Source organism: Microcebus murinus, chromosome 1 (assembly GCF_040939455.1).
Source record: "Microcebus murinus isolate Inina chromosome 1, M.murinus_Inina_mat1.0, whole genome shotgun sequence".
Classification (NCBI taxonomy): domain Eukaryota; kingdom Metazoa; phylum Chordata; class Mammalia; order Primates; family Cheirogaleidae; genus Microcebus; species Microcebus murinus.
Genome location: NC_134104.1, coordinates 107,187,259 through 107,204,294, shown reverse-complemented (window position 1 = coordinate 107,204,294; position 17,036 = coordinate 107,187,259). Strand labels below are relative to the sequence as shown.

General features: G+C 38.2%; 2 protein-coding genes across 9 annotated transcripts in view; one reads left to right on the top strand and one right to left on the bottom strand.

Annotated features, from left to right (window-relative positions):
* Nucleotides 1-17,036, top strand: part of MED12L (mediator complex subunit 12L) — a 317,206-nt gene that overhangs the window by 111,091 nt on the left and 189,079 nt on the right. The gene's annotated exons all lie outside the window — the stretch shown is intronic.
* Nucleotides 8,160-17,036, bottom strand: part of P2RY14 (purinergic receptor P2Y14) — a 46,637-nt gene continuing 37,760 nt past the window's right edge. For 3 of the 4 annotated variants that reach the window (XM_012782876.3, XM_012782879.3, XM_012782878.3), the window contains exons 2-3: nucleotides 12,391-12,496; nucleotides 8,160-10,388 (exon numbers count right to left, since the gene is read on the bottom strand). In XM_012782876.3, the coding sequence (XP_012638330.1) occupies nucleotides 9,348-10,364 (1,017 nt within the window). In that variant the 5' untranslated portion in view covers nucleotides 10,365-10,388; nucleotides 12,391-12,496 and the 3' untranslated portion in view covers nucleotides 8,160-9,347. Of the gene's footprint in view, nucleotides 10,389-11,289; nucleotides 11,540-12,390; nucleotides 12,497-17,036 lie in introns of all 4 variants that reach the window. The other variant, XM_012782877.3, reaches the window with a different exon arrangement.

Here is a 17,036-nt window from a genome sequence, read left to right as displayed (position 1 = left end):
TGTTTGTTCTGCCTGTGTGTGAGCAAATGTTTATTGAATGTCTGGAAGGAGCCTAGCATGGTGGGAGACCTAACAAGCATATTGTCAAGGGTTCTAAATTTGCTGGTCCAAAGTTGATTTGTTGTCAAGGGTTCTAAATTTGCTGGTCCAAAGTTGATTTGTTGTCAAGGGTTCTAAATTTGCTGGTCCAAAGTTGATTTGTAAGTATAAAGCCATTGCCTGGGTAGTAAGGTCTGTCTTCTTCTAATGCTTCGTTGGCTTTGGTTTCTCATCTTTTTCTCCTAGTTACTGTTGGTCAGTTTTCCAGTTAGGAAAAAAGTCAGAAGAAACTTCTCCAGTATCTACAATGAATCCTTTGGTATTAGCTTTTAAAAAGAAAAATCTCTCAAGGAGAAAATGTGAACTGTCTAGCTAGGGGGAATTCAGAAAAAGTGTAAGGGAACTTTTGAAAAAAATGTAAGGATACTAGTGATATTAATAGCCATTTGTTTAGATATTCTGGTGTTCTCCCACATTCATATTATTATTTTTACTAATGAGTACTGTATTACATATATACATATATAATTATATATGTGATTTGCTTATATATTATTATATTTCCTTATAAATTAGAGAGGGGAAAAAACAAATGGTTCTCAAACTTTCTTTGATTTTTGATTAAGAGCCAGTATTAACTTTCATTATAATGGTGCTAAGAAATGATCCATCTTTTAAGATATATATGTGTGCTTTGTTGTTGGACAGGACTCATTGAAGAACACACTTGTAGAAAAGATACATTTGCAGAAAAGTAAGTGAGAAGTTGTGATCAGGGTTCACAGTCACTGGAGAGTAGAGCAGCTGGGATGGAGAGAATTTAGAGATGAATGAAGGTAGCTGCAAATGGAGTGGTGAATGGTTTTCACATGGCATGAAGGAAAACTGGGATGAAAGATGTTTGGCAAGGTTTCTGGGTTTTTTTTTTTAAATAGGTATGTTTATATGTTTAATTCCTTGGTCTTAAAAATCTACGAAGGCCACAGTTTTCGTGTCTGGATTGCCCAACGTGGAAGCACTGAAATGCCCCAGTTCTTGGTGTTCTATTTCTTTTTTGGAATAGTGAGAACTCATCTTTTACTAGTAAAACCGAATCATATTCTTCCTTTTGAGAATGAGCTTAGGCAGCTTGGCATTGTGTATAAATTTATTCACAGTGGAAATATTTTTTTTCCACATGAGTTCCATTTATTTTTCCACAAGCCATTTCTATCTGTTTTATTGAGGACAAGTGTTTTTCAGAGTGTATTTTGTTAGCGTTCCAGGAAATTGTATGTCATCACTAACCCAGCATTTCAGAAACTCAAGTGGGAAGAAGTGAGGTGAAGTTATTTTTCCCTTACCTTGGTCATGGCAATACTTTTTATTTAAGAAATGAGGTATTAGTAATTTTTATGTGTAAGATGAAAATTAAAGCTAAAATGTCCCCCAAGTTATGAATTGGGAAAGTGTTTTTATAGTCAACTTTCTTATCCATGCAAACCGTACTTTTGATTTCATTGAACATACATATCAAACTACATAATTCAGTTGAAGCATTTGCTTTTAATGTTTAACCTTCTTAAAATTTGCTTTCTAAACACAGCATGGAAGCCCTCTGGAGCTACTGAGGAAGGGAAACTGAATGTTGGGTTAGGAAGCCACTGCTACAGCTAGGCACGGGTCTGAGAACTTACTTTCTTAAAGAAAAAAACCTGAGGAATAGGAGATTAGGAGAGTCTTGCACGAGCAAGACTCTGTCTCAAAAAAAGAAAAGTGAGATGTAGACATAATTGCTCCTACGATGTTACTATTTCTGCGTTAAACTATCTTGATTTTCCCTTTTTAAGAAAAGAGTACACATTTGGAAATGATTTGAAGGCAAATGTTATTTTGTACATTCCTTTAATATGAACTCCGTTAATAGAATGGCTGGGTATATTATATTCCTCTTGCCAGTCATTTTGGTTGTCTGTCTTTTTATTGACTGTATAGTGTTATTGAGTCCACATGCATTTCATTTTACCTTTCAGTTGTGAGGTGTGACTGTGCTATTTGACCCATTGGTTATAAAATAATTTATGGGGGAAATTCCACACGAAAACTATTAAAGGCTATCTTTGTTTTTGTTTTTTTTGTTTCTTTTTAATCACTAAAGTTCATGCTTTCTTTTTATTTCTCCCATTTGAGTGGTTATAGTCCATTTCTTATGAACTTATGACTAACAGATTTTCAAAGCACAGAACACATTTTACAAACCCTGTGGTTACTTTCCAGGAGAAGGTGCTTTGGAGAAATTTTCCCTTTCCCTTGCCTTGTGAATTTTTTTTTTAGAGACAAAGTCCCACTGTGTTGCCCTGGCTGGAGTGCAGTGCCTATTCACAGGTGTGATCACAATGCACTCCAGGCATCAACTCCTGGGCTCAAGTGGTCCTCCCACCTCAGTCTCCCAAGTTGTTGGTCCTATAGGCATGTGCCACCATAAGCCCAGCCATGTGGGCTTTGTGATCAGGTAGATATTTATTGATTACAGGCTGTCTCCTGAGCTCATATCCTAGAGAATATTTTTATTCCTTTTAAAAGTTATGTAGAAGGAGTATTAAAAAATCCTGTCACCTACTCCACACTGTTAGAGCCTGTGGGAGTCCAGGGACTGTCATCCTCGTGACTGAGGTAGGGTGAAGGAATACTTCTTCCAAGTGAGCCAAAAAGTTGCATGCTTTGGGAATGACACAGACAGTTGGGGTACAGGATGTGTGTTTGGGGACTGTCAGCCAACCTGGGGACTTGGGGTACCTGAGCAGGATCTATGTGAGGAAAAGGCTGAGACCAAATCTTGGATGCTCCCGAGGAATTTCATAAGCAAGCAGCAGAAGAGCTCATGGTTATGCCAGGAAAGGAGCTGTCAGTTCAGTATTAGTTAAATCTGGCAGCATTGGGGCTTGTTGAGTTAGGAGAGAAAGGGGAAGACAAAAAACCAGCTAGGGGATGATTGCAGTTGTTTTAGGTGAGAGGCAATGAGGATCTGAAATTATATGGGAAGGGATGAGTGGTTGGAGTCACTGTCGAGGTGGAATAACTGCGGGTGCGGGGGGGACGAGAGCAGACTGAGGTTTCAGACCTGGGAAGGGCAGTCTGAAGAGAGCGTCAGGTCTGGCAGGTAGAGAGGTGAGTTTGGTTTATTGGCTTATGAGGTTTTTAGTGCTACGTCATTATTTTGATATAGCTTAGATTAATTTTTATTTTGTCCCTTAAGGTATTAAATATTCCTCAGTGCTTTATTCGTCATTAACCAGGACATTCTGTATGTACTTTTTAAGCACTTAAGGAGCTCTTATTTTGAATGGCATTGATGGGAATGCTGGTTTTCTTGTTTAAAAAAGAGCATTTTATTTTTCACCTATTTTCATATTAATAACAATAGCTAGTCAGATAAGGAAATATACTTGGTCATGGCATTTTTTTTTAAAAATAGTGTTTTTCTTAACAAGAAAGTAAATTTGATATGAAGTTGAAATTGACTTTTCCTTTACAAACAGAATGAGGGCTACCTTTTCATTTTAGTCTGTAAGACAGCAGAGAGAGCTGGCATTCCTTCAGAAAGCTAATGATTGAAAGCAGAGCATAAATAGTTAACAACTTGAAAAAGCTGCAAGTCTTCCCCCACAAAAAAAGAAAATAATATTCTGCAAGTTAAATGTAGAGATACTCTTTTAGCTTAGAATCTCAATAATTTTACATCATATGAAATATTGCACAGAGACAATGAAAGCCGTGTTTTCTTGGTGTTCTTTTATGTCAGGAAATGAGAGGATAGGAAAGTAAGCCCTTACTTAGGATTTTGTCACACACTTTCTGGGCAGGTTTGGTAGTTCATCGAATGAAGGGGTTTTGGGGAAAGAAGGGTCAGGTAGCACAGCTGTGAGTGTCACCTGCCATTCTGCTACCATGGGGGTTAAGGCTGGGGACACCTGGAGGCTGGTGAAGAGCAAATTCGCTCCTAGTCTAAAGCCCTGCATCACAGGTCCCCAACAAACTTGAGATAATGTTTGGGAAGTGGAATAAGGTGGCTTGGGGAAGAGATCTTAATTGTGACTAGGGGCAAGGTGAGAAGCTGTAGAATCATACAGTGAATGCCTTCAAAAAGTAACAAGTAGTCTCATAAACCTTATCAGTGAGAAAATTTGCTATGTATTTTGTTGTTGTTAAGATGGGCCTATTTTTTATAACATCTCCTTTATGCTCATACCCCAACTTCTATTGAAGGGGATGATGTAGGCATGGAATAATGTCTCATATTTTAACCTAAAACCCCCAAAACTACTTTAGGGAGCACCTTATTTGTTTCTCTTCTGTAGCTGGTTTATATATGTAACATTTATCATATATATATTTACTACAGGTAAATTAATACAACATTTAATCATTTTGTATAAGCAGTGCTATGAAATGGTTAAAGCATTTTTAAAAATGGCTATGGGGAAGGAAAGCTGCATTTTGTTAAAATGGTTCTTTTTGGGGGATGTCCTGTCATGTAATGGTAATCCACATGCCATTGGTATTTTGCAGAAACTAGTGACCAAAAGGAAGTACTGGTTTTTACTGAAGACCACATGATATCAAACACACAAACCTTCATAGTGCTGCTTACCTATGAGAAACCCCATGCCTTTTTTTTTTTTGTTTTGGTTGCTCTGTTAGGTTTGTAATTTGTATAATATTCTTTTGGTATCATAGATATTTTTTTGTATTTTTACTAGGTTGTTAAGTATGAAATGTCTGACTTCCTTAAGTACTAAGTTTGAGAGTTGATGTCTTTGAAATTTCATTTTGACACCTCTTATTTTTATTGTGAAGGTACATCCTCAGTCTTTTAAACATATTTTGGCTTGTGATTATTTTTCAAAAAACTTTTAGAGCAATTTTTGTGAAACCATGTGTAAGTTAAAAATGTGTGTTGTTTTCGAATATGAGTTCTGCTGTGGAACCAATGCAGTGCAGACAGCTCAAAATATCAATGAAGCGTTTGGGGAGGATGTGGCTAAAGAATACATAGTATGTTGATGTCTTGAAAATGAGCCACATGGGCGACCTGAGACCAAGGTGGATAATGATGAGCTGAAAGCTGTAGTGGAAGCGAATCCATCTCAATCTATGTGTGAAGTAGCAGCAAGGTGTGACATTACTATTCCAGCAACACTGAACCATTTGAAACAACTAGGCAAAGTAAAGAAGCTGGATAGATGGGTTCTACATGAATTAAATGAGTGTCAGAGGAGAAATTGTCTCAAAGCTTGCCTTTCTTTGTTGTCGTGACATAAAGGTGAACCATTTCTAAGCTGTATTGTTACATGTAATGAAAAATGGATTCTTTTTGACAATTGCAAGCATTCAGCACAATGGGTGGATAAAGATGAAGTGCTGAAACACAGTCCAAAACCAAAATATTTATCCCAAGAAGGTAATGGTGGCTGTTTGGTGGTCCATCACTGGTATTGTCCACTACAGCTTCATGAAACCTGGTCAGTCGATTACAACAGATGTCTACTGCAACTAACCATACGAAATGATGAGGATGCTTGCTATTAAGCAGCGAAGATTGCTCAACAGAAATAGGCCCATCCTCTTGCAAGACAAAGCTCAACTGCGTGTCACACAAACAACGCTGCTCAAACTGTAGAAACTAGACTTGGAAACCCTCTGTCATCCACCATATTCACCAGACCTTGCACCAACTGACTGCCACTTCTTCTAGGCTTTGAACCACTTCTTGCAGGGAAAAATACTCAGTTTTCCACAAGTTGTGAAAAACACCTTTGGCTGTTTCATCACCGTTCGTTCTCCAGGCTTCTTCACCGCTGGCATAAATATGCTACCATGGCAAAACTGCATTGATAGTTTAGGTGCATACTTTGATTAATTGTACTGCTGCTTATTTGAGATATAACAAACTGCACTTTTGATTTGAAATCAGACCTTTTATGTTTAATATCCTAGATACTTTTTCTGGAGTTAAAGGATATAGATGGTAGCAATAGGATTAAAGACAGGATACAGAACTAATGGTGCATACTACTAACAACATCAAGCAGAAGCAAAGCTTAGCCTGAAGGTGTTTTCCAGAGTTTCTGGATTATTGTTTTAGACAAAGCCAGTGTATCAAGAGTTTCTCATTTGTAGGTGCTCCCCTACTCCCCTCAAAAAGACACATGACTAAAATTGGGCTTATGTAATGAAAGAGGTTTATTGGATGACATATCTGAATGTCTAAAGTTGTGGGTTTTGCTTTAGGTGAGGGCTGAGGCAGGCGCTCAGCTGTGTAGCCAGGACCGGGTCTGGACCATGCACCATTTCTTCAGTCTGCTTTCCATGGTACCAGTTTCAGCTCACAGGGCGCTTGAGGCTCTCTACTTATGGTAGCCAAATGAAAGACACACTTCTAGACTTTACATCATCATAGCACACCCTCCAGAGAATTTCTTTAGAAACCTGGATTTTGCTGCAGTTAGGTCAAATTGGGTCATGTTGCATCCCAACTTGTGGCCAGTGGAATAAGACACGCTGCTCACCTACAGCCAGTTATGGCCTGCCTCTGACGTGGGGGCCGGGTCAGCCCCATGGGAGGCTATATGGTTGAGAACAGGGAAACAGGACTTTCCCAAAGGAAAATTTTGTTTCTATTGCTGGGCAAACAGGATGGAAGCTGAGGAGTTGGTGAATAAATGAGTGCTACTATTGATGACGCTTTGCAAATGACCACTGCAAGGTTCATCCACCTCAGTGGGTAGGTGTCATGTGTGATATTTTTATATGATTATGATCTCTCTGTGACCTCTTTATTTCTTGATCCTTCTTATCTCAAATATTCCTTTTATAAAAACACTTTAGATAACATTTTTGTATAGGTATTAATAGTTGAATCAATTATGCATCAAAATGGAATCTCAGTTCAGTGAAAATGTCAGGATTCTTATTTAACTGAGATTTTTAGTTGTAGTCATGAGACACTGTTGAACACTTTTGGTTAGATTTCTGCATTACAGATGTTGCAGAATGGCTTTTGACATTTTCTATACACAGGTGTGTTTTCTTTTAATTGTTGGCCTGGAAGTCTAAAAAATTTGTGATTTTATATCTCTTGAAGCATGAAAAAATAATTGTCTGGAGGCTAAAGGCCTCCATTCCTGTGAGGCACAAGCCCTCAGCCCACCATCATCCTCAGCTTCCTGTTTTCTTACAGCCATGCTTACATTGCCGCCTTTGCCACTACAGTGGGCACCTGAGTTGTAAGCCTCGGTGAGCACCCTGAGCACTGCAGGGTCTGCACGATAGCTTTAGGTACAGAAGGACGGGGAGAGTGTTCTGTGTTGTGTACCTGCACTCACACTGGTGATCTCTGGGAAGTCTCTGGGCTCATCCATTATTGCCAGTGCTCTGCTACTTTGCTTTTGATTATCACTGTGGTCCTGAAAGTTCTGACGTGCAGTAAATGTTACTCAACTGTTGCTGTACAATATCCTTATCTACACTGCATGTGTCATCAAAAATCTTGCTTCCACATTATTTGTGTGCTTTAGCACAGTTCTCTCAAAGGCATTATGTAATGGTGCTACTACTCTTTTCTTTTTTTTTTACTTTCATTTTCTCCCATGGCCCAGCAGGGGGCATTTAAAACTCAAGTATTTATTCATTTGTTGTCTTGGCCAGTGGCAGTTGTGAAAGAATATAAACACTGCCAATTTATTTTTGAAAATGTATTTAGGCAAACAATGATAGCAAGCTTAGTTTACCAAGCATGTTTATCATAGCTCAGTGATTTTTCTTTTTGAGAGAAAATATTTGACCCAGAGTTGAGAGCAGGGAACTATTAGTAAGGTAGAAAGTAAATACTAAAAGTGCAAACCTTCCCAACTCTTCCTCAATTTAAAGTGGGTTTTCTGAGTTTTGCTCAAACTATCATAATGTCCTAGGGCCTATAAAATACTTATTTTGAAAAATCATTGGCAAATAGAAATTTTGAATTTTCTATGTAATTATCTTCTTTGTGTTAGCATGCATAATTAAGAGTATTAAAGAAACCACTCATGTCTTGACTGTGAGGAAATCTAATAATGTTTCCTCATATGTTGATTATTAAGAAAAAAATGACAATATTAAAAATAATTTCTTTATTAGTACATACACAGTAAAGCATGAAATAGGTACAAACATTACTTGGAAAACTGCATGGGTGGAACATTTGAAAGATGGGCTTGAATGTCTCTTCTAGCCAGTTAATAGCAGAGAATTTAGTTTTGATAACTCATAAGCCAACAACCATATCCCATATCTTCATACATTAAATTCATCTAGTTTCTAGAAAATGTGATTTGTGAATTTTTATATGTAATTTTATAGTTGTTATTGTAAATTTTAGATTTTTAAAAATCAAATCCATTTGCTTTCTAGGAAAACTGTTGTGTCCTGCACCCCAACAAGAGAATAATATATGTTCTAGGGTGTGTGTCTTTTTCCTAGTCATTTTATTTTTTCCCATGTTATTGAATAGGGGAATTTGTTGGTAACGTGCCAATATCTACTTTCTCTCAGTAGAGTTCACTTAATATTTTAATACCAGGACCCTGGACTCATTAGAGGGCTTAATATGTCTTTATATAAAATATATTTAGCATGTATCTAATATCATCCTCAGGATGCTCTCAGAAAAACATTACATTTTTATTGGAAACTACACAATTTATATCTGTTTTCCACTGTAGTGCCAAGAGATAAATCAGTAAAGGATTTCTTAAGTGACTTTCTGGGTGCCTGCTTATCCTGCTTCTTAAAATCAGAGAAACTTGACTTTTTTTTTCTACAAACTATACCTGATTTTAAGTTGGTCTTTAGGGACCTTGTTGGAAAAAAATCACATACTAACCTTGATTCTTTTGTTTAGAAAAATAAGATGCCCATGTCAATTATCTTTAATTACTTCCTATTTTCCTTATTTACTATTTAAAGTTCTACATTAACTGACCAGAGTAGTGATTATAAATTTAAACCTATTTGGATGGAATAGGACTGAATAATTGTATGTAATTTTTTTTCTTTTTATTAACAGGAAATAAAAAAGGACAGTATTAAGAGAGAAATCCACTGATGGGTACTTTTTCCTCTGATGCTACAGAAAAGCATGGAAACTTACATTTGAATTTTATTAATGTACTAAATTGGATAGCAATGCTAGAGATGATGTTTATAATGGGCATGTTTCTTATTCATTCCTCTTATGTAATTGAAGATGACAACATGTTATACAAGGACGTAATTTGAAAGGGTACAGGAATTCACAAAGTATCTGTGCTTTCATGCATTGTATACTCTCTTTTGCTTTTGGAATTGTCTAGGTCATTCTGAGCTTTTAATGGAATGTGCAATTTCTTACATAAGATTTCCCTAAATGGCTGGCATAGAAAGAAATAAATAATGGGGTCCAGACATACATTTGCAGCAGATAATAGCAGAGTGAATTCTTTCACACAGAACAATATTTCTTTTGACTGGCAGCTATAATGAGATTCTGTTTGACTCTTTGTGTAGGGGATTCTGGCAATATGGTAAGGTACAAAACAGACAAAAAATACAAACACGATGCTGAAAATGTTGCGGCTTGATTTCTTTTTGACGGAAGTGGAATTCCTTCTGGATTTAAGGTGGGACTTAAAGATTTTCCTCGTGATAGCAGTATAGAAAATGATTAGCAAAAGAAACACAATCCAGAAGATGCTCACGAAGATGTAGTTTGATGCTTTGTGCCACTTCCGCCCCAGTTCATTTTTCAGTTCCACACATTTTATCTGTGTAACCTCCTTAACACTCTGGTTGGTCAGAATAATGTTCGGCACAGCAAGAAGGAGCATGAGCATCCATACCGTAACTGACAGGAGTTTGCTATAATTCACCGACTGGATGAAAGAAGTCAAAAGCGGCTTTACGATTTTATAGTACCTGTCAAAGCTGATGAGCCCAAAGAACATGATGCTGACGTACATGTTGACGTAGAAGAGCACAGCTGAGACCCTGCATACGAACACATTCAGCTGCCAGGGGCCTAGGCCCGAGTCAGCAAGGATCTTGAAAGGAAAAGTCAGGCTCATCAGAAAGTCTGCAACAACAATGTTCTTGAGATAGATGATGAAACTCTTAGAGCTGGGCACATAAAAGAATATCCATCCTGACACTCCATTGAGTAGAATCCCTGCAATGAAAACCACGAAGTATAGCACAGGAATGATTTGTTGGGTGATCAGTGTGTTTTGGGAGCAGGACTTATCTGGAGGCTCTGCGGTGGTTGAATTGTTCATCTTGTAACTTCTGAAGGCAAAGATCTGAAAAGAGGTGCGAACTAGTCACTCAAGTAAAGGAAATTTATGGCCTCCTAGTCATTTGCCGAGTAGTAAAGCCAAGGCCAGTGAATATGGCCAAACTCACCAAGTTATTGAAACTAACCATCTACTCTGTATAAGTCAGGCACTTCTCCCTCCTGCCCTCTACCCCTCTTCTTTCCTTTTTTCCTTCTTTCTGTGTTCCCCCCCACACACACATTGAAAAACTGAATTGCATTATTTGTATAAATTAGAAAACAAACACAAATGATAAAAAATATATAAAAACTCTCAGAAATGCTTCTCAAAGTACATTCAAGATTTGCACTCTCCAGTATGGTAGCCACTAGCCATTTGTGGCTATTGAGCACTTGAAATGTGGCCAGTCCAGATTGAGATGTTCTGTATAAAATGTACATTAGATTTTACAGACTTAGCATGGAAAAATGTAAATTATATCAATATTTTTTTAGTACTGATTACCTATTGAAATAGTATTTTAGAAATACTCCATTAAATAAAATGTTATTAAACTTATTCCATTTAATTTTACTTTTTAAAAACATGGCTATTACAAAATTTTAAATGATGTATGTGGCCCACATATGTTTTTATTGGACAATGCTGTGTATTATCCAGAATATTCTATTAGGGAATCCTGTATATTCTTACTAATGCCAGAAATATTAACTTAGAGCAGAGGGAAGATTAAAATTAATTCAAAAGGCTATTTGGTAAAGCATATGTTTATTGCACATGTTATATGTAATACATCTGTCCTTGTCCTCAGTCTTTAATGTTGAAGTTCCTTCTTGGTCTGATTTCTGCTTCCTCCACCCCCAGCACTGAGTTCCTGCTGTCCTGGACCCTCCTTCCTCCTCCTAGGTTCCATGACTTGTCTCACCTTAGACCTTTGCACAGACTCTCATTTGCGTGGAAAACCGTTTCCCTGCCTTCGTCGCTGGCTAACTTCTCTTCACTCATGAGGCCTCAGCTTGGATGTCATGTCACTTCCTTTAGGAAGCTTCACCTTCCCAAACCTTGGTGAGCGGGTGGGCTCCCTTCTGCATGTGCTTATGACTCTGTGCCTTTCTCCTGTCACAGCACTCATCTGTCCAGCTGATTGTTTTTGTTTCTTCCACTACTGTAAGCTCCTTCAGAGGAGAGAGACCACGTCATTCTTTACCATTATATTCCTAGCATAATATTTAGAACATTACATAGTTAAAATATTTGTGCAATAAATGAATATGCAATCTGGGAATACAACACATGAATCCCTGCTCTCAGGATCTAGTCAGGACCATGGGGAAGGAGCCCACGGAGGAGAGTGCGTTCTTTGCTGTCGGGGAGTGTATCTCATTGGCCTTTATGTTTACGGTGCCCAGCACGATGCTTTCTAACAGTGAGCGACAGGCTGTGTCAGTAAAATGAAGTGTGAGAAAGGGAGATTTGGAAATGTGAAATATGAAATTCAGCACAATCCACATAGAAAATGATATCCATGCAAACTTATGTGCTCCTTCCCATAATAATATCTTGTTTCTGTATATTTTCCCTTCATCTATGCCTTTCCTTTGCTTATGGTAAAACTAAAAGTATTTTTGGCCACTTGATTTTGCCAGTTTATAGACTTCATATAGAAGGAATAATTACTCCAAATCGCTTCCTCTGTAAAACCCTTCATTAGCACTTACTCCTCCTCTTCCCTCTAGCCCCTGTGTGCTTGGCTCTGGGTATGGTGGGTTTGATACAGGGCTGTACAAAGCAATGCTCACTCCAGAAATACATTCGTCTTACTAATAATAAAAGCATTCTTAGCTCTGAGTTCTTACTCATGTTCTGTGTAATTACACTCCATTACCCATTTTTCTCTTATATATGGACCACCTTCCACATCCTAATTATATGCTTTAATTCTTTCTCCGAAGAGGAATCATTCCTTTGTAGCATTTTGATGAAATTAACAAAGCTCTTGATAATACTTAAGGGATTCTTCAATTACCTTTTAAAATTTTCTGTGTTCTATGAGGTCTCCTTTCAATGAAGAAATTTTGCCCAGTGAGTGCTTGTCATCTTGAAGTGGTCGAAGTGTGTCTTCCCTAAGGTTCCTGTATGACAGGAGAAAAACAAAGAATTAAGTTAAATTGAGCACCAGACTGTTTTTATTGGATAAATATATCTATACTTAACTTTTTTTATTCAGCTTATATAATTGTAAAATACTTGAACATGTGCATTTGTTATTTCACTGTATTTGTTCTTTGTTGTCAAGATTGATGATTATTGATTTGGTTATAAACTCTTGTGGGAAACTTAAAAACTCTTTGAGGATGTTGGGCATGAAGCGTTTTTGGTTATTGGTTTATAATTTTCCTTCAATGGATATATCCTCAAATCACTTCAATCAATTACTGATTTTAACAATTTATCCTTTTAGTCAGAAAAATCATAGGTCTAATGTAGGTATTTTTGTCTGTTTTAAAACAAGAAAACAAACAAAAAACCTTTGTCCTGTTGACATTTTGGGCCAAGTGATTATTTGTTATTGGAGGCTGTCCTCTGTGTTGTAGGGTAGTTAGCAACATTCCTGACTTCTACCTATTGCATGTCAATAGCACCCCACCACCCAGGTTGTCGCAATCAAAAATGCTTCTAGGCTGGGAGAAGTGGCCCACGCTTGTAATCCCAGCACTCCGGGAGTCCAAGGTGGGAGGGTTGCTTGAGGTCAGGAGTTGGAGACCAACCTGAGCAAGAGTGAGCCCCCCCATCTATACTAAATATAGAAAAAATTAGCTGGATGTCATTGTGGTACATGTCTGTAGTCCCAGCTACTTGGGAGGCTGAGGCAGGAGGATTGCTTGAGCTCAGGAGCTTGAGGTTGCTGTGAGCTAGGTTGATACCACTGCACTCTAGCTCAGGTGACAGAGCCAGACTCTGTTTCGAAAAAAAATTTTTGAAAAGGAACACAGTTTTATTTAAAAATTTAACATAAAAAAATATTTCTAGACATTGCCAATTGTCCTCTGGGGGATGAAATGGCCCTCAGTTGATTACTACTGGTTCAAAGGACTATCGAGTAGACTTTGTAGAGATAACACCTGAAAACTATACTGTCTAATAGGACGAGGATGCGTTTAGCAGAATAGTGATTGGATTTGGTTCTGTCTTGGTCTAGATTTTCACCTTTTTGAATTCTTTAAACCAGTGCTTCTCAAACTTTAACGTGCACACACCTGGAGATCTTGCTAATATGAGGACTGAGATTCCATAGGTCTGGAGTTTGGTGTGACATGTTGCTGGTCTAAGAACCACTTGCTGAGTAGCGTGGTTTTTTTTCAGACCCCGTACAAAGGAGACATTTGATAAATGGTGGTGAAGGTAAACATCTTTGCTGTAGTTGGGACCTTTGACAGGAAAATGTTACATTCTTTGTAGCCCTGAAGTCTAGAATCTTTCCCTGAGTTTACTAATTATAGATCATCAAAATCCTTCCATCCTTGTGGACTTTTGGATATTTAAATAGTTTTTTTTATAGATGGCTCCTTTGAACAAGTGATAATAATCATTTTATTTATAATACCTAGAAAATTCCTAAAAGGTCATGAGATTCCATTTAGAAACAAAACAAAAAGATTAAGTTCTCCATGGAATAAAAACGTATATGACCTGGGGCAGCACTACACATAGGCTGGGCTGGAAACAACATACGCTACACTGAGAATGCTGCTTACTGGGACGTAAGAGCAAGGGATGGGGTAGGGTGGTTGGGCTTTAGCTGTATCTGTGATACTTTTTTTTTTTTTAATTCTGAATCAAATATGTCTGATATTACTATATTAACACAAGTGACTGGTGCATTGGTATTACCAACATTAGTTTCTATACTTCTATTTTTGTGTGTTTAAATTATTCCATAATTAGGAGTAAAAATGTATATAAAAAATGGAATGCTTTTGAATCACCATTTTATCAGCACCTGCCTATCATGTGCATCATCCTTCCTGGTTTTTATTCAGTTCTTAGAAGGGAATGATTTTTTTTTTTTTGGAGACAGAGTCTCGCTTTGTTGCCCAGGCTAGAGTGAGTGCCATGGCGTCAGCCTAGCTCACAGCAACCTCAAACTCCTGGGCTCAAGCGATCCTGCTGCCTCAGTCCCGAGTAGCTGGGACTATAGGCACACGCCACCATGCCCGGCTAATTTTTTTTATATATATTAGTTGTCCAATTTCTTTTTTTAATTTATTTATAGTAGAGACAGGGTCTCGCTCTTGCTCAGGCTGGTTTTGAACTCCTGACCTCGATTAGTCCGCCTGCCTCGGCCTCCCAGAGTGCTAGGATTACAGGCTTGAGCCACCACAACCGGCCTGAAGGGAATGATTTTGATATTTCTTCCTTCCAGTCCAGATACATCAAAAGCTTTAATCCAAGGTGGCCTAGGCCTTTTTTTTTTTATGAGGTAAATATTTTTCAGCTAATTCTTACATTAATAGAAAATAGTATAGTTGCCTGTGATCGTTGTGTACATTTCTAAACTTATTAAAGTCATTTTCATACTGCTGCTTTTATCTCCCTGCCCTGATGTGTATTCTCTCTCTCTCTCTCTCTCTGTCTCTGTCTCTGTCTCTGTCTCTGTCTCTGTCTCTTGGTGCCGGTGTGTGTAGCCTATGTGGTTTCCAAGGAATTTAATGTGTGGGCTACTTATTTGATCTTATAGTCATATGTAATAACAGTTTATGTTATAAAATATTTCATTATAACATCTTATATTTTTAAAATTTTTTTATTTATTTAATAGTATTATCTAATTCTAAGTCTATCACCAGACTCCTAGCCTTTCCCATTGCATGGTGGGCTGGATATTTTAGAACTTCTTGCACCCTGATTTTTGGCCTTTCCTCTCTCCTCCAGTATTGCAGATCCTTTTGGGTGGGTAAACAATGTCCTCTGCTTCTAGGTCATAGACCTACCCCAGAGGAATCCATTAGAAGCAGTTGATTTTACAGAAGTTACTATTCTTTCTTTATAACTAGCCACACCCCCCTTGTTTCTCAGAAATTCTCCTGCTTGGCTCCTGTGTTAGTCCATTTTCTGCCACTATAATAGAATACCACAGATTGGGTGATTCATAAAGAGAAGAGATTTCTTTGGCTCATGTTTCTGTAGTCTGGGAAGTCCAAGATGGAGGGCCTGTGTCTGGTGAGGGCCTTCCTGCTTTGTTATCACGTGGTAGAAGAGCAAATGAGCATGTGACACAGAAAAGGTATCTGTAACACCAAAGTTCTCATGACCTAATTACCTCTTAAAGGTCCTACCTCTTAATACTGTCACATGGCAAATAAATTTCAAGTGAGTTTTGGAAGGGACCTTCGGACTATAGCAACTCCCAGTCAGATCCTCACAGGGGCTGTCTTATCCCTGCTCTGCACTCTCCATGGCCCCCGTCTGGCCTTATACCCTGTCTCGCTCAGTCAGGGGAAATCTCACTTTCTCCTTCACCCAGAAGCAGGAGCCCCCCCCACCTCTACTTTTCTTTCTTCATCACCCAAAACATTTAATGTTTGACACTCATCACATTTCCCAGAATCTACCAGGGACCTAATTTCTATGTCTGTTGTCTTTTTTTCAATTGTCCTATTTCCTGACCTCTCTGCAACATTTGATATTGTTGATTTCCCTTTGTCAAAATCTTCAGCAAGGTACATTGTAGCCTTTGGCTCCTGTATATCCCTTATTCCTTTTCCTTAGACAAGACCTTTTGTTTGGTCACCAAGACCATCAGAACATGTTTGCCAGGCACTGTGGAAACACATCAGAAAACTCTCAGAAAGTTTCTGGTCGAGGAGAAGGCTGAGCAGAGTGTACTTCAGGGCGTGACAAGGGGCCATCATAAAGCACAGGAACAGAGTGAGGACCTGTCCAGCTTCAGGAATGGTGGTATCAGGGTAACCTTCCTAGAGCATGTGATAATGAAGATTAACAAATGAGTTGACTTTAGCGAGGCAAAGAAGGAGAAGGAGGGAATTTTGTGCAGGGAGAGCTATAAGGGCAGGCATCAAGACACATGAGATGATAGTACAATTTGGAGATATGGATTATCTAAGCTCTTGGGTAACATCATGGAGCCTTGCCAATGAGTCGCTATTACCATAATTTTACAAATGAGGAAACTAATGCTTAAAATGATTAAGTGACCCATCAAAGGGCAGCTAACACGTGGCCAGATGGTATTCAAACTCATATCTATTCAACTCCAAGCCAGTGCTCCCCTACTTCTGAGAGAATTTGGGGGCAGTCTGTTCTATATAAGTGTAAGCATGAGTATGTGTGTACACAGGCCCTTTGACATTTTTTCTGGAGTCACATCTTTAGGAGTCAGTAATTTGTTCAGGAAAGATGTGAGCATGCATGTGTATTTGTGAGTGTGCATGTCATTTTTTGGTCTGGGCTTTTAGGTTCTGCAAAGTGTGGATTCCTTCATTTTCTACAGTTATCCTCCAGGTACCATAGCGTAGAGAATCTCCTTTTTATTTGTCAATTTCTAAAAATGTTTATTAATAAAATGAATGTATTTCTGACTTTGATCTTAACTCACCTTTCTATGTCCTGCATTGATGTCCAAGGAGAGGTATTTAATTGGACCACTCATAA